Source organism: Corvus moneduloides, chromosome 1 (assembly GCF_009650955.1).
Source record: "Corvus moneduloides isolate bCorMon1 chromosome 1, bCorMon1.pri, whole genome shotgun sequence".
NCBI lineage: Eukaryota > Metazoa > Chordata > Aves > Passeriformes > Corvidae > Corvus > Corvus moneduloides.
Genome location: NC_045476.1, coordinates 76,287,964 through 76,312,705, shown reverse-complemented (window position 1 = coordinate 76,312,705; position 24,742 = coordinate 76,287,964). Strand labels below are relative to the sequence as shown.

The following is a 24,742-nucleotide window of genomic DNA, read 5'->3' as shown; positions in this document are numbered from 1 at the left end:
GTAACTCCATTCACCACCACTCTCTAGGCATGGCCATGCAGTTTTTAATCCAGCGAAGAATACACCTGTCCAAGCATTTGGCTGCCAGCTTTTCCAGGAGAAGTCTGAAATAGGTTGCAGGAAGAAAAAGAGTGTGCAGAGTAGTTGTCTCAGTCAGAGAAATGTGGAACTTGGTGTGAAAATTCTGACCTTAGCAGCCATGTGGCAGTACTTGGGTTGGTTTTAGCAGTTTAGAGCTGTTACCAAAGCAGGTTGGTAACACAAGATCATTCTAGGAGAGATTGTGTCTTGTAGACACTGGCTGAAATATGTTGATGGAAAATTTAGATCTACGTGAGATTTGTGAATGAATTGCTTGTTCTGATGCATCGCATACTTCCCCCTCCTGCATGACAAGTGCTTGTTTAACCAAGGGTTCCCTGACTCCTCTTACTACTCTGTCAGACTAAGAAAATTCATTCTCTGCAGAACAGTAACATCAGTCAGACCTAGTGGTGGTTAGAAAATTTTTGAATAGTGTTTGTTGTTTTGCATGTAGCAGAGGTCACTTTGGTGGATCCATCTCGTACATGAAAGCAAAGGCTGACATGCTAAGTACATTCCACATACTTCTGTATCCACCCACTCAATACAGATGCTTTCCTCTTCCCACGCCAGCTTCCAAAACAGTTCATCTGGGAGAAGGAAGCAGATGATCTTACGCTGCCACCTAATGGTAAACGTCAGCTTAATACATGAGATAAGAAAACACTTTCTGGAGGCCGCGATGTTTCTTTTTAAATGGCTTGTATGGAAATGCAGTAAATTTCATCATTGAATGTGATGGGTGCATGGAAACTTGATCACAGAGATGCATGCAAAAAAATTCTGAAAGCTGCAGAAGAGAGTTGCAGTATAGTCCTAGCTTTATGACTTTAAAAAATAAAGTAGCACTTACTGTTTGTTAGGCTGATGCATCAGCTGCAGCTGCCAGCCTATAATCTCTTAGTGGATTTCTCTTACCACGTTCTGCCAGCTCTAAAATACAGTTGCCACTTTGTTTTCATATTTCTAATGAACCCAGTCCTACCAGGGAGGAATCGCCAGAGTGCACCCTTGTCCTGTTGCTGTTGGAGAGACCTTTGTTAACACCTTCTGATTTGTCATGTTTAGTCTACACCAGTGTCCCTTATGCTGGTCTTTTTGCATGCATTATTAACACAGTACAGCTGGTACAAAGCCAGCTTCAAGGAGTCTGAATGGTACCAGACGGGGGGGGGGGCGGTGTACAGCAGCTCTAGCTGGAGCTTGTTTATGCTGGTTGCTGTTCAGAATCTGTGTTTATTTAAAGTTGCTCCTTTTGCCCTGTGTACTTCTGTGGAACTGAGCTTCAAGTTACCTTGTGGTGGCTGGATCTCGCTTTGGGACCCACCTTTAAACTGCAAATATTGTCATATATGCTGAAACTATTACTGTGAGATTCTGAAGTTCTGGGAGGAAAACAATTTTTACAAAAAAATTACAACTTGCTAAGCTGCATTTCTTGTCAGGCTTTGTTAATTAGTATCTGTTGTATCCTGTTGCTCTCAGTTGGTTGTGACTGCTTGGAGGCTGTGATTTCCCCATGGAGATTTTCAACAAATCTCTGGAGAGTATAAATGCTTTGTATGGGCACAAGTTCTGTAGAAGAATCTGTAAGGGTCCACGTATCCTGTGCTGTTAAATTAGGTTTATTGCTATTAGGCTATACAGAACCTAGAGCGTGGGGTAGTGCAAAGAGGGACTTCTATTGATGGGCACTTGTGGCACAAGTGAATTGATTGTACTCCACGTTTTGAATCCGAAGTCAATGTGCGTGGCCTTTACAGGGAAGCAAGGACCACCACATCAAATGTTGTATGATTGTATTAGCTATACTCAAAATGTGTTTGAGGGAAGTGAAAGTGTATAGTGGCTTGTAACCAAATGTATTTTTATTATACTTCTCATTAATATAACCACTATGTGAAATCTCGGTTTCTTTTGTATTTAAAATTGTTGCTGAAGGATGAAAAAGACTATTTTAAAATGTTAACTATAGATCTAGTATCATATCTAGTTCTGTTTTAGGTAAAATAGTGTGCCTAGCAGAAAGTACTACTATACAAATCCAGTATGTGTACCTTTGCTAAAATTGTAAAGTTAGTGTAATACTTAGGGTTGTCAAGGGTGGTAAGCTTCACTGTTCTTTTTCTGAGGTTTTGTGGATTCAATTTGTGGTTCCCAGTTTCTTTTACAGTGATTACTTTTTAATAATGATTAAGTATTCTTCATGAAGTGATTCTTGTATAATAAGCAAGTCAACAGAAAAATGATTTACAGTTTAATTGCATGTCATCATGATCTAAGCTTTTGCTACTAGTTCATCTTCACCCTGTAATGTTGAAAAGAATAAGCCAGAAATACTCTCTCAAGTCACATATGGGCTTGTTTATAAGTAAACGGTAAGCAAGTTTTCATGAGAACAACTTCTAAAAACTGACTTATTTAATTTACTAATGGAAGTTAATGAAACAAACTTGTGTGTATGTGGAGTCAGTCTCTTTTTAGATGCATCTGGCCAGACATTCTAGAAATACAGTTGCTTTCAGTTTGAGCATTTTAGTGAGCACTTTGTTTTGAAGACAGCTGTAGCAAGTCTCTATGTAGCAAGCTGTAGCATATCTGTTAGTGGAAAAACTACTGGTAAAATGTATGATAAAAATAAGGATATGAAACCATAGAGTATAACATATTGTTAACATACCTCACACGTTCACATTCATGTTTCTGGTCTGTTGTGACTATGTCTAAAATATGTCTGCACAGATAAAAGCATTGTTAATTTATGGTTCTACACAAATACATCTGTTGGAAAAAAGCTCCTAATAACTTTTCAAGGCAGTCAAACATCAAACTGAAAAAAAATTCCTTCATTTCTGTCCTGCTGTCTGTGGACAAGATTCATTTGCAGTAATAGATTACATGTCTATCTTGGTCTTTCTCTATATATATATTACAAAATAATTTCGTTTTTTTCCCGTAGGAATTGTATAGCTCATGCACAAGCTTAAACTGTCATGCATATCTCTTACAAACCTGCAGTAATGAGTAGCATTTGGTAATGGTATATTTGAGTGTGTGTGCTTTTTGCATTACATCTGTTTCTTTTGGTTTCGGAGAACATACATGGAAATTCAGAAAATATGAGCAAAATTTTGCTTCTGTATTGATTGCATTCACTTAAAGTGCTTGCACAGAATGTCCAAGTCTCTTTTGAAAACTCAAATTTGTTTTCTTGGTTTTATTTTGTAGCATTAAAAGTGCAGTCATCCACAAAGATGTCACCATGTGTGGATCTAATATAAATGCTTTTTTGTACAGTTGTACTGTGTATCACATGTGAAGTACTATCCTTCAAGTTCATTTGCCTACTGGGCACTAATTTGACTAATTTGAGGGTAAAATGAAGTATCCTAAATTGTCTTTAAATGAAGAATAAATTGAAACTTTCTTCTTCTTCATACGTCTGTCAGCATTTTCTGCTTACTGTCATTCATGAAATTTAAGGTCATTGAAAAACCTGAATCTCAGTACTTATGTCTTAAAGTTTTATTTTAACATCATCACTTTCTCATTGAACACAGACAAATGTTGGGACCCTCATTTTTGCTGGCTACATTTGTTTCTCACACTATTTTCCCCGTATCTCTACTTTTCGTATCTGTCATCACTTTTCCTTGCCTCTCATTTGATTTTTTTCTGGTTTGTAGAAAGTATTGTTTCATGCCTCTGCTGTAATCAGGTGCTACTGATGAAAGACTTCTGTACCATGTCATTATGTACGTAGGTCCTTTGTACCTGCTTGTGCTAATGGCCATTTGGATATGAAAACAAACTTCCAGGAAACAACTCCTCTCTATATAATTGTACTTTTTAATGTGCCTGCCTTTAGATTTGTTTCACTTAATCTGCTGTTTGCTTTTTGTAATAAAAACAGCTATCTTGAAACATGTTTAGATTACAGAAAAAAACTAAAACTAACAAATCACTGCTTTTGTGTCCATTTAAATGGCTTTTCATATGTGTTAAATGTAGTTCTTATAACTGACTCTGGATTTCTACTCCCACCCAAGTTTGCTGTCAAATGCAAAGTATGGCAGATTTTCATTTGCATACAGTATACTTTGTATAGCAGCACTCACCTCGCTTGTGAGCATCAGAGAGGGACCTCATTGTCTTTTGAGTTGGATGTTGTGATCCAAAAGTGACATAGTAAATTTTTGAAATAGATGAGAATATTTTAGTTGGAAGGGACATAAGGCCATCTAGTCCAACTGACTGACCCATTTAAGGCTGACAAAAAGTGAATTTTTTTGCCACAATTAGTCTCTGAAGATAGGATGCAGCTGGTGGTGAAGATGAGAGGAGGGAGTGCACCTGGTGGTGTACTGAGTGCATGGTGGGACAAATTTGGCCAAGTGTTGTGTGTGTGTCTGGACTGAGGGATGAAGGTTGTCATGTTTTCATCAAAAAGTGCTTTAAATATTTTTATTACACAGACTTAAAGTAAATGGAATACATTTTCTAGATGAGTATCTTAGAAACTACTTGTAGTTTTAAAATGCTGTTGTAGAGAATCTGTTTTCACAAGGAATTGGCTCGCATGCTTTCTTTATGCATTTGTAAGACTTAATAAAAACTAACAAAACCTGCTGGCTGTCACTTGAGATAAGCCTGTTTTTCTTTTGTTTTGTGTATGGTGAACAGTGTATTCTGCTTTGCAAGAGAATTATTTTAACTCAGTATTTCTTACAGTGTTTGTATGTAATGGAAGTGTATTCTGTGTATCTCCCTTTCATGTTTCTGTGTGACTTCTGCTGCTCAGGAACTAATAGACAAAAATTGTGTGAGATCACTTACAAGCTGTCAAACTTTTGATGTCCTGCCACTTTAAAGTTAAATCAAAATATTTTGTACAGACAACCTTTCTGTCTTATGTGTAGTGGTGAAATCAAAATGGTAAAATTAGTTTTACTTAGATTAGATTTCAGTCTTTCCCAGTCATGTTACATGTGTCTGTAATAGCAGCTTTAATTTCAAGGTGAGATACAAGTTAATGTTTCCATCTTAGAGGGAAATGATTTGGGCTTTGTTAGTTTGGGGTTTTTTGTGACTCTTTTAATTGTAAACTGTTCACAAGACTATGTTTCACTGAAGAAATGAATATTCATTTTCAGGGGCAGATTTCCTCAAAAAGATTTAGAGTCACTCTTTCCTGGGATGAGCGCTGATTTCACAAGTGAAAACTTTTCTGCTGCCTGGTACCTGATTGAGAATCATTCGACAACAAGGTTTGTTGCTATCATATAAGCAATTGTTTTAAATGCAAGTCACTGATGGTATTTCATTATGCAGAAGATGTGTCAATGGTGGTTTGCATTTACAGCACTAGAACTGTAGTCACGATTGTCTCTGGTGTTTCTGCTTGGCTTGCAGCTTTAATCAACTAGTTTGCTTAATGTGCTTCTGAGAAAGACCTTGTTTTTAACCAGACCTAATTTATGATGGGCAGTGGGGGGTTGTTTATCCCTGTCCCCCCATGTCAGATGGAAGCTGTCTTTCTTCAAGCTTTAGGAATCAAGAAGTTAGTATGGCCTTGAGCGGAAACTCCAGGTGTTAAGTCATGAACAGAGACACAGGTTATGGGCGCTGAACAGATGACTGAAACTGTTAGTATCAATTAGGTTGTAGTTAACACTTGTGGAAAATGCTGTAGTAGCAGAAGTTGGACAAGCAAGTAGGATCTTTGAGGTAAATCCCTTAAAATCTTGACAATTAAGATCTTGATTCAGAAATATAGTTCATAGTATGTAGTTACAGGAACGCATTATATAAATGTATTTTTGCATGTATAACTGAGTTCCAAAACTTTTATCTGCTTGTGTTCAGATAATACTGGAAGCCATTTTTAATAGAGAAAATGAGGTTTTCTTGTTGCTTTCAGCTGGGTATTCCAATTAGTATTTTAAAGGGAAATACTACTTTACAAATTGATTTAATTTTGTTTACTGCTGGTGGAAAAAGGTATGGGTTGCTTCTTGGTTTTGGGGGTGGGAGGATATGTGGGGTTTTGGAGCTCCAGAAATAACCATTACTCTACTTGGGAAATACTTAAATTTCCTCTCAAAATGATGGTACTTTAAAGAGCCAGAACAACAGCAAGAGAACATTATTACCTAATACTTGTATAGTGACAGCATCTTTTGAAATCAAATACCTAAGAGGAGTTATTCCAAATTGATTCTGTCTGTCAGAATATGATAACTTTGGGGATCATTAATTTTTTTCTTTAAATGAGGGGATAATTAAGTGGTAAAGAGCAAACAGCTTTTGATGTAGCTGTTCGTAAAAAATTTTCTTGATGTTTGGTTGTTGGACTGTTGCCACTTTGATGCTCATTGATGTGGGCACCAGTGACACTGCCAAGAAAGATGTAGAACAGATCACGAGTGATTGCAGGCAGATTGCAGACTGGGGACAACAGTGGAGAATGTGGGAGCCTAGGTCTTCCCTTTGATTTACACATGAAGGGGAAAGCGTCAGGTGATAGGGACACATGGCTGTACCCCTGGTTTCAAAGGAAGCACTTTTTACTTCTGTAGCCAGATCCATGACTAAAGGACAAACACTACCAGTGAGAAATGGAATTCTTTTGAAAAAGCTGGGTGGGAGTGTGGGAGCATCTTTGTCAGCAGGTTTGCACTTTGGTGACAGAAACTTCAAATTTGGCATACCAAGGGATGGTGATAACAGCCTGCAGTTAAGTGAAGGGACAGAGTGCTACCTGTGGGTTCAATGATGGCATTAAGAGCGCTATAGGTAGTTACAAAACTAGCTGGAAGTGTCTAACCTCAAGTGCTTTTACACACTCTTGTGCTGCCTGAGAAAAAAGTAAGAGACAGGGCTCCATGTGGGATTAGACAAATATACTACTGGAATAAAGTGGGATAGCTCATGTACCTAGTATTTTGTGATGGATAGCAAGAGGCCACCTGAAAAAGATACCCAGGAAAGAAGAGAGGGACTTGACCTTCATGTGAATAACAGCTGGAATAAATATATGGTCCCTGTTATGGAGCAGGATGGTTGAGCTCTTTCTCAGGAGTCTGGAACGGGTGACATTGCAGTGGCATGAGGAAGTGAAGAAAGTCTTCCTTAAGCAACTTGGGGAAGTTTCCAGAGAGCAGACCTTGGTTCTTGTACAAGACTTTAATGTCCTTCATATTTACAGGAGGGGCAGCAATCCCAGGAGGATTGTGAGGAGTTCTGGGAATGACTTCTAACATAGCGACAGTGTGGGCCTTCAGGGGTGCTACATTCTAAATCTGATTCTTGCAGGCAAGGCAGGGGATGTGATAACCAGTGGCAGCTGTGGCTGTAGCAATTGTGAAGTAGTTGAATTCAAGACTCAGAGGGGTGTGGGGAAGGCAAGCAGGAGGAGCACACACCTGGGATTGGAAAGCAGCCATACAGAAGACAATCCAGTGTTTGTAACAGTTGACTGTCTGGTGCAAGTCATCTTTTGGGGTGATCATCTTCAGCAGCAATGTGTTAGGTGAGATATGGAGATAATTCTTCTGCTTGGCATTGGTAAAGCTGCAGTTGAAGTGCTCTGCCCAGCTATGGCCACTGCTAAAGGAAAGATGTGAGAGCTGAGCCACAAGCCCACGAGTGTATAAATGTCGATGGCTACACAGCTTGAATGAGTTAAGTGCTTTTAGAAAAGAGAAAACATATTTAACACTTTGTCCACTATCAGCTTAAGTACTTCATCGTTCCTGCTGAAAAAATTCCATAGATTTACGTCCTTGCATGTCAACAGTTTGAAGTAATGATCTCCTCCATCCAATGGAATAAAGAGTGTTAAATTGTACTTTTAAATGAAATCTGGAGGTTTTTGCATATGAGCTCCATTTATGTTGGTTTATGAAGTCCAAATCTTAGTGTTGAAGGTTCAAGAGCAGTGTAAAACTCAACAGGAATAAATGCTCAAAGGGCAGGGTGAATCCAGCCATATTTTGAATCTAATTATAAGTATCTCTTTAAGTAAAGAAGCAGTAGAACTGTTTTGATTGTTTTTTTTTTTTTCTTTCCCATTTCAAAATGTGTAGTCTAAAAAATATTCTGGAATTGTATAATTATCTGTCCCATATAATTTGTTCTGTTTTTCCAGAAACACAGCAATGGTTTAGTTCTTGTCCTCTACATAACCTTATCTATCAGAAATGGTAAATGTGTGGTGCACTGACATTTTGGTTAGCTTATGTCTGTTTTTTCCATGAAGGACATTCTTTTTAAGAAATCAGTATAACGTCCTTTTTACTAATTCTTTTAATCCTGGCAGTATCCTGACAAATATAAATAAACTATTTTGACACACTGTTCAATCATCAGATAACATAAAACAGTGCTTAAAAGGAGAACTGTACAGATTTTTATTACCTTGAAAATGCTGCTGGTAAGTACTTCTCATATGCCCAAGTGGATCAGTCCAGGTGGTGAGTAATGTGATTTCTGTCCAGCAGATGGAAACAGAAAATTAGGCAAAATGTTGTGTCATCATCAGTATGAAAAGAGACATGCTACTAAGTACACCAGTGTTCTTTGTCTCCCAGCAGGTGGTGATAGCCTTCTCACTGCCAGGGCTAAACTTTGTTTTGTACTCTTAATGTGCCTTTTTCTACCAGCTCTTTTTGAAATGGGCAGAATATTCATGGAATTGTATTATGTCTTAATTTTCTACTTCATTGATCCCTCTCCTCGCATCGGTGTAGCGCAGTTTGTTGTTTAATTCTGTTGTGTTGGGGAGATGGCTTTGGCATGCAGGTAGGAGGAAAGACTTTAAGGTTGAAAATCATGTGCTGTATTTGTAGTTCTGAACTTGTTCATGGTGGTGTTTTTATAGTTTACTCAGTAATATAACTACTGAGATCATATTGATCATCATCAACAAAAAATAATTACATACAATTAATGAAAATTTATTCACAACTTAAGACTTTTCAATTAATTGCAGGTGCTTGCAGAAAATACAGATGTGAAATCAAATGTAAAATGGCAAAAATTGAGAAATATTACGAATCTAAGATAAAAAGAAAGCTACCATACAAACAACAATGATGAGTTGGCAATTAATATTGCTCTATGAAGTGTCTTTCACAAATATTTCCGTAGATTGCATATAGAAACCATACTTCCATAAAGCAGGAATCTGTTTAGCTTTTCTTTATTTTGCACTAATACAGTATTCAATTTTGAACTGTATGTCCAAACCAACATAAAAATATTTAATGAATTCAGAAACAAAAGTGAGAAAGAGTTACGAGCGAAGCTGCAGAGCTAAATATCATTACTAAAGAGACTTCTAACACCTCAGTAGTTAATCTACCGTGTACTAAGTGTAGTGAATTGTACTGTCACCTATTTAATATAGTACAGACAGTTAAGTAAAAGCAATATTGCATGTTCAGAAGAAACTTCTTGACTAGTTTGTATTATAAAGAAATCACTTCCATCACAAGTGATAGCAGCTCCATTTAGGGTTGGAACTAAAAAACCAAGATCTTTGGACTAAGAATGAGTTGTCATTATTGAAAAGCACACTCATTAGCAATTAACTGTCCCTTAGTAGTTGTTCTGAAAGTAATATGCTTTCTTTTCCAAGTACTTTGTTCTATTTATTCATTAGCTGACTTTATTGTTTGAACATCACTGAGGTTTTCTTGTTTGTTTTCAGTTTTGATCAGCTCAAAACGGCTGTTGTGAATTTGAAGAAACAAGCCAACAAGAAAAATGAAGGGAGTCTAGCTTATGTGAAAGGAGGTCTCAGCACGTTTTTTGAAGCACAAGATGCTCTGTCAGGTAAAGATGCTTTGCACTTACTAAGTACAGTATAAAAGAAAAGACTTATATGCATGTATGCTTGAATTTAATACTAAAAATATTGTTTCTCTTCACAGTCTGTACTAAAATTGCATCATGAGCCCAAAATCCGTGTTATGCTGGTCACAAGCTAGAACTGACTAGCTGATTGTTGTGGTATATTTGCAAAAGACGTCACAAAATGTATCTCACAGGAATTGGAGGAATTAGATTAAATTGCTTAGACCACAAATGCAGGAAAGAGAAGTAGTGTTAAGCTGGAGCTAATGTTAAGATGACTTGCAAACGGGAGCAACAGAAAAAACTTGATTTTATGATGCCTTATTATTCAATAGTCAGACAGTACTATTTACATGAGTATTGAATATACCTCTTACTTTGGGCAATCAGAGAGCCTTTCTGTTCTGCTTGCCTTTGGGAGAATGCAGCACACCAGTGAGATTATTGTAGTTGCCATTTTTATGTATCTGTTTATTGTATATAGACACACACAGACACAGTCTTAGAGCATGAAGTGTCTCTCAGGTCAAATCTCGTTGTGGGCTGCTGTAGTCCTGTCTAGTGAGGCTTTGCTCTGGATAAGAAAGTAACAGTGCCCAGGAAACCATCCCCAATAGGTTTGTCATTTACCACGAGGCTGATTACCTATCCTGGTCATTGACCCCTTTGGCCAAAATATAACTAGGTTCAATAACAAAAGTATTAAAGAATTTAGCGGAAAACCTGGAGAATGTGGTGAAGCTCATAAGAAAAGACATTAAGAAAAACGGTTATTTGGCATTCTTTAACCCTTTTTTGAGCTGAGTTTTTATTAAATGCTAGGAAAAATAATAGGCTATTTCTTTGTAATTCTTACACGTCTTGAAAATATGGAAATGCTATTTTTTCTTGAATAGTTCAGAATCCCAAATAATCTGAAACATAATCCCAAATAAATATTGAAATGTGGCTTGTTTTTCACAACCAAATCTGCTTTACATATGGAATGTTAAATACTCTAAAAGATTTAGAGTTCTGTTTTCAAGAAGTTACTGCTCTGGATACAAAGTAGTGCTAACAGTGTTACCTTGTAAGATTATTTTTTGGATCAGCAAATATTTAGTTGGATTTTAAGAAAGATAAGGCAAACCATAAATGTTGTGAGGTTTTAAAAAAGCTGAGCACAACTGAGTAATTTTCTCTTGTTCCACCTCTTAGTATAGATAGGCTTTTTGCCTTTGGAGACTGATGTTCTGATAAATGAGGAGGTCAGCACGCAAGTAGAAATGTGAGAAATATTAATAAAGGAATGGTAGGGAAAGCAACCTCATTTATTTTATTAACTACTAAGGTCTTAATTTAAAAAATATATGTAGTAGCTGTAATATTGTTTTTCATCTTTTACCTTTATTAGTGTTATTTTTACCTAAAATCAGGGTTTATCAGTGCAGTCCTTTAGCTAAATTATGAACTTAGACTTGGGATGACTCAAGTGGTTCTTGATGTCACTTTTTGTCTGTAACCAAAATGGCTTGGTTTTGTCTTCCCCTCAGTGATCTCCCTTTAGTGCTCAAAAGGAAGCACACTTTTCATCTTACGTTCTTATACAGTGAGTTAAAGTGGTACAATGGAAGAATGGCCTTGATGCTGTTGTAAAAGAAAATTAGAGACTTAAAGCCTCAATATCTTATAAATTCAAAACTGTAACCCTGAAGTTCAAGGGCATCATCAATGTAATATTTGGTTTTTAAATTCCAAATCCAAATTCTTAATGAGGATGAAGTACAGGTCACAGCTGCCTTCTGTAGCATTTTAATACACATTTCTCTGTTGAAATTTCATATTAAATGCATGAGCAAAAGGGTTTTTGCTTCTTTTCAGTCAATAAACCCACTCTTATTGCTTATGAATTTCAGTTTTGCATGCAGAAATACTTATTTGCCCATTCTTCCTCCTTAATGCAGGATACTTTTGTGAGAGTGTAGCTGGAAAAATTGCATAACTTTTTAAAGACTTGGACTTGTGATGGGTACAATCAACTGTTAAGTCGGATGTGGCTTACAGTAGTAAGAAGAAAAAAGGTCTTCTTTGGTGCCATCGTCTAGCACTCCTGCCCAGATGTCAAAGGTTTTTCCAGAACATTTGATTACTACAGTATTCTCAAGTGAAAGATGCTGAGAATTAAGAGTAAGCATTATTAGCATTGTTCTAGAGAAAGAGCTCAGATACAGATTTTAAAAAACCAACAACAAACCACCAAACAAAAACCCCCAGGCAAACAAACCCCTCATTAATTCTTCAGCATGCAGTTATGAAATTCAAGCTGTTTAACAGAAGAATATTAGATTAAAAATATCATCTGGCTAGACAGTGATTGTGCAAGATGATATGGTGGCACTTTTCTGCCCTTACACATGCAAGGGTGAATTTTTATGTCTTATTTTCTCCTTTAAAAAAGTGCACCTAGAATTTGTATGCATTTCAACAAAGCTACATGAGGAATAGTTTATATTTGAAAGCTGAACAATTCAGCACAAACTCTTAGGGACATAGCCATTGTTCTGCAAACTTTTATTTAGACTCTCAATTTTCCCCTTCAGATGTCTTAGAACACATTTTCTAACCCCAGTGGTTATGCTTCATAAACTGCAGGTCTGTTGCATTGTTGTTATAGAACAGAGCTACTTTTGAGCAGTTATTTCTCTTAAGTCTCCCTAAATTAGTACAGGATAACTTTTCATAGGAGGATCACATTAGGAGGTATAACACTTGCTTTTCCAGGTACTTCATACTCCTCTACAGCTTTTATACATCCTTTTTTTAACTCACAGACATTTAAGAATGTTTGTTTCAAATATATTACCTTGATTAAGGAAACCCTGAATTACTAATTATTTTGCAGCTTTTTTTATTAGTTGGGACCAGTAAGTACAGTCTGATCTTAATTATATTGTCAGACTCTATTACACATTTAAATAAGTGTTAATATTTTCATAAATAATCAATAGAAAGCATAAAAAGCAGTCCTAAGGTATTTATTGTATTTTGTGATTTAGAGGCTGTTTACTAAGAAAATAAGAGCTCAAATAGACCAGAACCCATCCTTGTTTGGTTTAATTTCTGGGAAAATAGAATAGCCTTATCAGATCCCCATGTCTCTCTGCCTGTTAGCTTGGCTGACAGTTTGACAGTGACTCTGCAGAGGAGATGTTCAACGGGAAGTTTGTTTCGTCAGCTGAAGGGAGCTGTAAACTGAGCTGCAGGGAGCAGGGTTTATCTCAACTTGACCCACTTGTCAGCATCAGAGAGTTCAGCTGGTTCATTTCCTGTAATTCTAATTGCAACCTAGAAAGTAGCATTCCTAAAAGAGTGGCTGTTTATATGTTTGTAGTTAAGGCGTATTTTATCATCATGAGCAAATCAGGTCCCACGCAGAAGTCATTGGAAAGTTAGCAAATTAGTTTTCTTACAATATATTTTTTTCTGAAATGCTCTTTGCAATGAACCTAAGGCTGCAGTTTCTTCTTATTTAAATTAAAGGAAAAAAATAGGGAAATTCAGTCTCTCACACAAAAACATGTAAGTATGAGATCTCTGTTGGCAGGTAAAGAAGATGCTGGGATGTCTTTAAAACACAGATATTGGGAATAAATTTGAGATTTAGATTTGGCTCTCTAGTTCACCATGGCAACAGGTTTTTTTGCAGTTACAACTAAAATATATTCTACGTGATTTTCAGGAATATGTCTGTACAAAAGAAGCACTGCTGGCTTTTACAGGACTGTTCCTTTTTGCCCTTTCCCACTCCTGTTCAGATATGTGGCCTGTAGGAATACCTGCATGATAGGGACCTTGGACTATAGTTGCCCTTTTGTCTACTACCTTTCTTGATACATAAAATAGGATAATCTGGTTGAAATTACCTGGCTGAAATGATCCTAATCTGGGCAATGGCTGTTTTTTTCATTTGGGTTTGCTTTTTTTCTTCCTACAGACTATTTTTACAGTTCATCCCCTAAGGCTTAGTCTAGAATGAGCATGTTAGTGTTCCAGGATTGGATTCAGGCTGAATAAGTCTGTGCTGCTGCCATTATGTCTGTTAAATTCATTTTCTCTGAAAGTAAAGCAAAAAATACCACCTGAGCTATATTCAATTCTGAGTCAGACTGGGAATTTGAGAAGCTAAAAACTGATGCTTGTCTGTCATAAATGTGTCCCTTCACTTATGACTTTTGAGGAGTTTTGTTACATTTGAATTTAAGGAGATTATGGAGAGCCAACCCAATTTTTCATTCGTGATTCTGCTTGCAAGCTAAACTGATGATTAATTTTGAAATGGCTTTCTTTTGTCCAATTCAATGCTAGCACATGGCTGGTTTTGCTTGGTAGCGTGTTTTTCGGATGGTATACCAGGTTTTGCTGTTGTCACATCACTGTTTTGTAAGAAATCTAATTCACACTTTTGCTTTACTTCACTGGTGTATGTGATTTCAAATAGTAAAGATTTTTGTTAAACATATGGATTTGGGTAAATCAAATTCAAATATATGATTGCTACCTAAATGTTGTGCAGGTGACTTGAAATGTCTGGAATAGCTCTGTGTCTAATCCTCTGTGTGGTGTGTGTCTATTAATGTTACCTTCCTCATCCCACTTGAAGTGATAGAGTGTCTTTGCAGGGTAAGAACAGTCTGCTGTTACAGCTAGTGATTTTAAAGATGATAATTTGTAGAGGATAAGAAAGAACAGGGTCATGGAAACAAACTGGCAAGAATAAAAAAATGATGCTGCCTGTATCAGGCACATACCTGAGAGCGTGTCGGTCGCTTCAGAGTAGCAGTTCCCCTGCATGTGTGTGCACCATAGTAGGTGAAAGTTAGATTCTTTCAGGTTAAGAATTAGTATCATGCCTCCATGTAGTCATCATGAAGCAATAGCTGATGTCCTCTCTGCTCACTGTCTTTCCAAGTGGGTGCTCCTGTCTGAATACTTGAATCATCTTTGTGCTACACTTACAGACAAAAGCTGAATGAGAAGAATAAGTACTATCGTTGCTTCATATTTTGTCCTTACATTTACAGGCCTTCTCAGCATGCACAATGAAAAAATAGTGTGCTAAATTAGGCAATCTAAAAATAGGTGTGCTAAATTAAACTTAATTGAAGTTTGCTTATTGAAAACTTGTGTTCTGATCTTGCAGCACTAAATAACAAGAGGGACATTAAAATGAGAAATGTATTATGAGAGAAAGATGACCTGACAAAGAGTGCCATAAAGTATCTAAGTGACAGTAGATAATTTAGTTTCGGGTGAATGCTTCCTCTTCATACAATGCCTATGGTCAATTTTTGTAGTAAACCAGTTGTTATCTTAATGCAACTTTATAAAAGCAAAAGTTATCATGACTGATAAAAGGCTCAAACTTTCCTTCGTGCGAGTTCTAGCATGTCATTGTGTAGGGAGTTGGGTTTTTTTTTGTCTCAAGCAAGAGAAAATCTGATCAGAGAACATTTGGACATTGACAGGAATTGTCACAGGATGTAGTGAAAATTCTCTGCCCGAGCCTGTACCTGCTTTTATGCTGATTGCTCATGTAGCTTCTCCATCAGTTATTGTTTCAGAGATTTTCTGCTAATTTGTAGCAGAATTTCTCCAAAGGAATGCAGTTTTGGCAGCATATAGTTACTGTGTGGCTGTCATATTTTATGAACTTGGTTTTTTTTCAGGTAAGTTAACTATTTTGTTTGAATTTGAAAAATAGTAAAGAATGTAGAAAGAGAAATAAATTTTGCAATTGCAATTTTCAAGCAACAAATTCTGCAATTGATTGCAAGTGTGCAAAAGAGTTACCTATGATTAAATTTGACCTAGACTTATCCTGCAAGCCTTAAAACCACCTTAATTTCATGCTACGTTATTCCATTTCCATACCACCTTTTAAATGCAACATTTAAAAGCTGCTTTTATTTTTACTATTACCTTTCACAGATGCAGAAAGTTAGCACCAGTAAAGAGAGAACAGCATGTTCTGTACTCTTTCATTCTGAAGTGTTCTGGCAAAGGCCTGGGTCTAGTCCTAGAATTTTTAGTGCATCCATAGGCAGAATAATAAGCCACATTTTCCTGTCTATTTCCAAGACATTTGCCCAGAGATAACAGACTTGCTCTAATAGAAGCCCAAGTGAGAACAAGTTGTCTGGTCTCACAATGTTTTTAGACTAAAATTTTTGGGGTTCATATATCAATAAAGCCTCCATTCCTAGCACTGTGCTTTAATTAGCTTAAATTATCATGTTAAGGCTGTCTGTTTTCTTTGATTTTTGCCACTGTGTTGGGTAAACAAGCTTGAAGAAGTAAATGCTAGAGAAGCAAATCTCAAAAAGGCAACTTAAGACAATACTGCATTTAGTTCAGTATTTTGTCATTTTTGCTAGGATTAATGTTAACCAAAACAAAGCCAAGTTTGCTATGCCAGTACAAAAATACCTAGAATTCTCAAGGGACACTGCAGGAATGACCAAACCAAACTAGACTTAGTGCTATTAACTAGTGGCCACAGGAAACAAACAGCTTTTTTTTTTTTTTTTTTTTTTTTTTAGGTTTTCATACAGTAATGTCTTAAGAGCTCTGTTCACGACAGCTTTCCTCTTCCAATAAAGGAAACCAAAGGCATTTTTATTCATGCATTGTTCTTCATTCCTCCATTGCTATTCTTTGGTGCCACGTTCTTACAGTTACCACATCAGATCTTCAGAAATACTTTGCTGAGTCAGCCCTGCCCTTTTTGTGTTTTTTCCACTCCTGTTTTCTGCATCTGACTAAAAGGATGCGATTTATTTCAGGTACTTTTTGTCTTTAACTACATTTCTTTGAAAATGAATGAGATTTGAGATATGCCAATGCATTTCTAGACATCTTTTAGTCAGAAAATGGTAGAAAATGTTCATTTGTGTCATTTTGAGCTGAGTTAGGCTGAGGAGCTTTTGAGAATGCCACTCTTGGTACCCATCTCAAAACACATTTTAAAAACATCTGATGAGGAAATCAAGTATGAAATTTGCAAGTCAAGCAAAAGCTGCGTGATCCTGGCAAGTGTGGTTTAATTTACTAGATCTATGGTTTTCATAAATCTACCAAAAAATTCCATATCCTTTCTTAGATTAAATAAAATTGTTTTCAACACAAGTAGCAATGAATTAATTGCTATTTATTTTACTACAAGGCCTGTATTATGGCTTATTTGCCATATTGAACTTTGCATGTGTTCTGGTGTATTTAGTCACAGCCTAGTGGTTGTGAGTTTTGAACTTAGTTTCTTTGCTATTACTAATCAGTATCTGCCTGCAGCTGTGAAGTTTGCAAGCCTTTAAATATTTTGACTTAGCTGGGAAATGTGAACACTTACTGGCAAAGATGATACAAAATACAGTTAATTATCTGGCCTTAGTTGAAGCATCTAGACCTAGCCTTTCCTCATTTTTATTTATTTTATGCTTCTTACAGTAAAGCTCCAAAAAATGAGGAACAGATTCTGCTAGGTTTCCAGCTGCTTTTCCAACTTGTATAGTTTGTGTCAGGTAAATCCACGGTAACTGGCAGTTTGAGAAAAATCCCATCCATCCTTTACTCCAAGCATTCAAAGACCCTAAATTTTCTCCTTACTCTTCTTATTGTAGCCAGTGATGAGTTGAGAGTAAGAAGTTGAAGGTAATCTTAAATACTGGGTAGTGTGGGAAGAGTAGGATGGCTTTCCACTTTCCCTTGGCCGTATGCTCCTTTCTCGTTCCTTATACTGCAGTGCTGCAACTGGGGCAAGGTTTAGACAAGCTCACTGATCAGTAAAGAAACATTTCTTCCTTAGTGAGTTAATTTTCCACCAAATTGCCTCATTGCAGCTGCCCTGCAGCTGTGTGATTGCCAGATCCAGCAGAAGGAAGCACGTGGGTGCAGGAGAGCAGGGGTTGTCCCAAACAGTGTCATTCCACTCTTAGATGGGTTTAGCACTTTAGTAGAAAAAAATAACTTGAGTATCTCTAGATTCCTTCCAAACAGATGAGGTCTACAGACACTTTTCTTGACTGCATATAGTTCTGCTTGTCTAAACTTCTAATTCCAGGACTTTTTGTCTGGTCCCCATGGAAGGGACATGCACTTAGCTTTTTCAAAATCATTTGATGCAAACAAGGTAAGCTCAGACTTTATTAGAAAGCATTTTTCATAAAATTTTTCGCTATGAAAGCTTAAGACGTTTTTATTCTTTTGTAACTCAGCCTTGGAACACAATGAATGTACCTGTTGCTAAATCTGAATATAATGTGTAAAAATAGCTTCAGTACACAAAGTAGCTTAAACATGAAGAAGGAAATATAACAAATTTATCGTCCAAACAGAGTGTAATTTAAGTAGGTTCAGACTTTACAGAATGTCCTAAAATACCTTATTTCAGACAATGGTTCAAAAATGCCTTTTGGTTTACACTCCTAGTTACATATGCTTAATATGCCTTTATCTATACTCTGCAGTGCTTGCCACCTTTCTGAAACTTAACACCTTGGGGGTTTTTTGGTTTTTTGCCCCACTGACGTATTTTTCTCTGTCTGAATATGCGTTATGAATTGATTTAGTGGGACCATTCTTCTGGGTTTCCAACATCAAAACTTTCAAACTAAGATTCTTGAATACTTTATTCCAGATTACTATGCACAAATGCTACCAGTGTGAAAAAAAATTGCTTTCTGCCTTCTTAAAGGAAGAGGAGGGAAGAGTATATTGCTATTGTATGTTCTTTTCTGAACAAGATGACGAAGAGAAGTGCTTTAGAGAAGATGTATTTTAGCTTTCAGCAACTAGTTAAAGATCATAATAAAATTTCTAAATAAGCTGCCTTCATAATAAGAAGCTACATTTCAAGACTTTTTGAAAGTTGTAACATGGTAAATAATGCCCTTTCAAAACTTATGTACAAAAAGGAATTCCTCATCATGTGTTTACCTTCTGTTGCTAATATATATGCGTTGATAGACGTTTAGATATTACAGGTCACTTTTGGAAATGCGTAGGTGTGCCCCCTTCAGAAGCTATGTGATATTGAAGTGGTCAGCAATTAATGGTCAGTAATTAATGGTTCCAAAATGCTGAATTTTAAAAATCTCTGAGGTAGTAGGTAACTCAGATTTTTGTCTATATCTATTTTTGAAGTATCTTTCCAAAAGTATGTTTCATAGAGTGATTTCAAAATATGTAAATTAAAATCATTACAATTTGATGTGTTTCCAATAGTACTTGCAACATTTGGCTTTAAAATGTGTATGTTGTGGTTGCTGTTGTGCTGAACTTGCTTTTCAGTATGTAACATTAATTGCACTACAGTAATTGGCTGCCTCTGTTTGAAGCTGACATATACAAATGGAATAATGTTATTAGAGCCACTAATGTTTTTGCTATAAAATTTTAGAGGTATTCTTGTTGTTAAGTGCTGTCCACATTGTACACAAAATATGTGTGACAATTGACACACCATCTTTAAGATAGACCTCTGTCCTTAAAATATGCAAGAATCTGTTAGTTTTAGTTCATTCCATTTAAGGGTTGATTGTCTTAAGAAATATGGTGTCCTAGTTAGATTTTTTTCCCCCTCTGATGACTTCAAGAACAAAAATAGAGTTGCTCTTGTATTTTCAAGAAAGCAAAGCTTCCTGTAATTCTTTATGTGGGATCAAGGGATTGAAGGGTCAAATTTAGATGTCTGAGAATAATGTAATTTTCTTTCTTTTTTTTTTTTTTTTTTTTTTTTTTTTTAAATTACACACTGGCATTACTCACCTGTCACCTTTATCTCCTTCCCCCCCCCCCCCCCCAATGAAAATTCCTCCTTTGAAAGAGGCTAGAGACTATAAAGGGCCATCCTGTTTCAGAATAGCCACCCTCACTCACTCCTTGCAGTAAGGCTGAGGCCACAGGGCTGCCTTTCCTAAAGGTAGTTCCTGTCCTTGTTCACTTCTTAGCTTGCATCTCCGTGGCATGGGCAAGTAGGCACTGTAGAGGAAACCAGTTGGCAATGGCATCTCTGTGTGCACGGTATGTGCAGTTCATGGCAATATTTCAGACCTAGTTCAAGTCTCACCCGGTGGATTGAATTCCAGATATCTCTTTCAGCACATCAGGTGTAGTCTTGGAGTGCTTCTTCTAATGTTGTTTCACTTTAAAAGAATCCAGTTGAGGAGCTTATGTTGCTCTACCATACAAACCAGAGCAAGATAAGCTGTGGCAATTGAGAGGCTGGTTTCAGAACTGTATCTGTGTTTTGAACTAAAATATATCATTACTTGCTTTTTTCAAAGCACCAGGTATCACTGTTTTCAAGGGTAGCTTAGCTTCTCTCCATTCTACTGAGAACCAGCAGAAAGCAGTAGGACTTTTTTTAAGTCTCAAATTTATCTAAAGCTGAAATATATATAAAGCTGAAATAGCTGATGGCTATTTCATAGAGTAGATTTTACACATGTTAACAAATTAAAAATTTGAAAGGAAAATCATACTTTATATGTGCTGCAAATATGCAGGAATAATGCTTAAAAAAAAAAAAAGAGAAATACTGGTTTGTGCTGGTTGTGCTGAACAGTACAAGAGGGAAGGAGGGCTGCATGAGAGAGGGGATGTAGAAAAGAGGACTATCTGCACTACATCCACTGTTCATATTTTCAGAGTGAGATAGTGTCATCAGGCCGTGCTGTTAAATGTCCCCCTCCCTGAAAAAGAAATCAGAGTAAATTATAGTAAAAGAACAAATTAGTGCTCATACTAGGCATTTCCACATCCATTAGTAATACCATATAGAAATAAGAATTCAGGATTTTGGCATTTTAGGACAGGAGAAAAATAGCATCTTAAAAAAAAAAAATAAAGCAACCTCCCCTCTGTTTTCCTCTTGTTTTGAGCAAAATTACAGAGAAACATCATGATGATGGTTAATGCTCCAAGAAACTCTTAAACTGTATTTTAGGAGTGCCTTTTTATAGATGAAAAGAAGTAATTGGGGAGTGTTCTAGCACTTGATTTTGGGATCATCCTAATTCCCAGTGACTCTCTACCCTTTAATTATTGGTAATTTCTTTTTGGTGACATCTGTGACTTACAAAGCAGAAGTATTGTGTTTAAATGGTACTTTTCAAAATACAAATTTTAATTAATACCTGTACAAAGTGGCTAACTTAGATTATAATAGCTAATAGATTATTCTGTCCACATATTTGTGGGTTTTTTTCCTTAAGCATTACTGTCTCGTTCAAGAAGATAAAGGAAGTCTATGTCCAAGTAATGGTTAAAATTCTGCAATGTCTGGCTCTAAGCCCTGTCCTCCACTAGAGTCTGCTGCCATGAAGCATGTTTGTATTTTTTTGTGTCTAAAAAGAAAAATAACACTTTATTTTTAATTTTAAAAATGTTTAAAAGTGTCACTTTGATGTAATGTGTTCCCACCTATTAAAATGTTCTGCATTTTAACTAGACACTTTATTCCAGCAATCCATCAAAAACTGGAAGCGGATGGAACGGAAAAAGTAGAAGGATCCATGACGCAAAAACTGGAGAATGTACTGAACAGTAAGTTTTGTCCTTCCAGCAGCAACTATTTATGGACTTTAGACTTTCTAACAGGCTTTAATATTTTCCTAGGAATATTGTAGAAAGTAGAAAACAGTACAGTCTCTTGTGCCCTTCCCTGTTTGGTGATAGTGGTTCCAGGGTGTGATAATGCATCTTTTGAAATAAGTGGCAATGTTTACCATGACCTTTGGCAGTGTTTGTGATAACAAAGCAAATAAATATCAAAATAAAGATGTTCTAAAGTATTTACTTTAGATTAATGTTGGTGGCATCTCAATGTTGAGTGGACAAGGAAAACAGAAGAACTACATGGATAGACAGAACTGTGGAAGGATGAGCTGACCTAATTACCAGTAAGATTACTGTAAGATGTTCAAGTAAAAGCAGAAAAAAACCCAATTATAAGCTGTTTGCAATAACAAGGTCTATTGACAGGATCTTTTTCACTTAATGTGCTGGCATTTAGACTATTTGGCATGAGCATTCTTTGTAGAAACCTTGAAAAGCTGTCAGTACTTTGTTTTCTCTTTCTCTGTATTAGCTGTAAGGTTGCAATTGAGAGAGATGGCTTGAATGTGCTGCAGTTCGGTATGTGTTTCATAAGATCAAAAAAGTTACTCTTTTTTTTTTCTTTCTTTTTTTTTAATTCTGGGAGTTCTGCCAAGATAATTTTACTTTGTTTCATTGTGATTTTTTTCACAGAGGAAGGGATGTTTCCCTTAGTGCTGTATCAATAAGCAGGAATGACATGCAGATAGCTGACTCAGTGTTGGAAAGTCTGAGTGTGTTTTATGAAATCAAGAAAGTGACATGGAAGTTCACTGTTTTTCTTGTCTTGTATGAAGAAAGCAGTGACTGTATGTGTGTTTGTGTGGGGAGCACAAAGAAAGCAGGGGGTTTTGTGAACAGCTCTAGCTCTTTTCATTAGGGATTCTTTAATGCTCGCAATAAAGTTGTAGTTTGAACATTGTAATTCCCTCATCTTGATGCCTGAAATGAAAAAAAAACAAACTGCCAAAAAATTTAAAAATCACCAAAAAACACCACATAAAACCTCACACTTCTATATAAAGACTATAGCGTCTTTCTACGTGTGCACAATATTTGGTACATCTAGGGTAGGAGAAAAAGAAGCATTTGCTGAAATTTTCCAGTGCAATCCTTAGTACTCTGTATTTATGCCATGTCATGCACCAAGCACAGATTCCTTGGAGAGCACTTTCCCTTGTACTAAATTGTGTGACAGATTTTAAATGAAAAAGCAAAAATTTAGGTTTGTGATATTTTCCTATATACACTAATATAAGAGAAATTTACCTATAATATATAATTACTGTTCCATTTGATAAATGGTGGCTGAACTCCGTATGTAGACAATGCAAACTGTCTTTTTCAAACTGTATCTGTAGAGGAGCTTGTGCCAGATACTTCAGAGTGGTTTTAAGTTTGGCTCTGCTATGAAAAGAATTGGCTGCTTTTCCTCACAATACTTTGCAAGTCACGATGGGTGGGAGGCAGGGAAGTAGGAATACAAGGATGTAAAAAGAGTAAATAATATTATGCAAAATAGTTTAGGATCAAAGCTTTGTTTCTTGTCTGACCATTGAAAAGCTTCCATAATCCATGAGTAACAAGGACTGCTTTCAAAAATGACTTCAATTCTTTAGTTGAATTTTGAGTTTTATGGACTGTAGGTGCATGTTTTGAGAGACAACTGCTGTTGCGTGAGCTTGGTTACAAACCCTTAACAATGAGGATGTTTTCCACAGCATCTGAATGTATGTTAAGAGGGTTCCAAATTATTGAATTGAAATGGCATGGGATAGTAGAAGAACAGTTTGGTGTTTTAGCTGGAATTATAGATGTTTGGAGTTTTTGCTAAATTGAATTGCTAAACTAGCTGTTAAATTTATATTATTAAAAATATACAGTGTCTTATAATGAATTTAATGAAGAATTGTACATTAAAGGAGATCAATCAAATTCCTTTATGTAGTTTTTTTGTCAGGCTCTATGACAGACAACTGTTGGATAACTAGACATTTATTTTGAAGTAAAAAAACTCACGCATTGTAGATGAATCATCCATTTTGAAAACATAGTTCGTCCATATAAGAACTGAAACTTTTTCCATGGATGGTTCATCAGTAGTCAACAGATAAAGATTATTATTAAAGGTTATTGTAGAAAGGACTTGGAGAGATGAGGAGGGAAGAAATATTACAATATTTTAATTCTAAAAAGATAGACCTGTTTTGCATGAAGTATTGAATTTCATTAAGACATTAATAAGTAATTTGATATATTTCAATTTCTTATAAAACAGAAAAGTACCCTTAGGGGAAAAAAAAATAGAATCATTTACCTGAATTGAAGATTTGTACAGCAAACTAGTTCATAAAGAGATGAAGGTAGAAGTCACTGTGCTCTTCCTGCAGTTGTCAATTACCTTTTAACAAAGGTTTGCATTGAATAAAAAATAACAACTTCGTGAATATAACTTCAATTCCCAGGTACAGCACATTGCTTCTGGGCTGTTAAAAGAATGGACAAGAAACATATGAATTCAAACAAACAAAATGTTACTTACTATTTACAAAACAATAATTTCTTACAACCTTGAGAAAAATCATACTTTAACAGTGATCTGTATTTAAATGTCCAGCTAACTGTTTTCATTGTGCATTTCTCCTTAGTGGATTAAAGTCTTCTATGCTGCATAGTATGTGGTGGAAATAGATGTCCTGACAAAACTTTTTTTACATCAAGGCTTCAAAATTTCAACAAAGTTTAAACATTATTTAGATATAACAATTATTTTACAAAGACTACTTTTAACATGAGCAGGCCACCCACAGTGTTGACTAGAGAAAATGGCATGCAAGCCACCCAGCGAGACTGATGTAATTTTTTTCATCTTTGCTTAAAGTATAGTCACTAGACCAGATAATGTAGAAACTTCTACACGCAACGATCAAAAAGGCTAAAACAGTTCCACTTTTTTTTTTTTTTTTCCTGGTTAATTAAAAGTAAGTCATAAGTTGAAAAATGCAAATATTCACATGCAGTGTAAGTCTTCTCTACAATACGTGAAATTTTATTGTTCTGTGTTAGGAAGAAATCTTTATTAGAAAGTAGAATGCTTTTTAGTTTGGATAGAAAAAGTTTTAGGGCTATATTTAATGTATTTATTGAAGACTATTCATAGATGGTATAG

At 36.1% G+C, this 24,742-nt stretch overlaps 1 protein-coding gene across 1 annotated transcript in view; it reads left to right on the top strand.

Moving 5' to 3' along the window:
* Nucleotides 1-24,742, top strand: part of EXOC2 (exocyst complex component 2) — a 128,129-nt gene that overhangs the window by 25,944 nt on the left and 77,443 nt on the right. Inside the window, 3 exon segments of the mRNA XM_032116588.1 lie at nt 5,238-5,351; nt 9,797-9,921; nt 21,442-21,522. Coding sequence (XP_031972479.1) covers nt 5,238-5,351; nt 9,797-9,921; nt 21,442-21,522 — 320 coding nt within the window.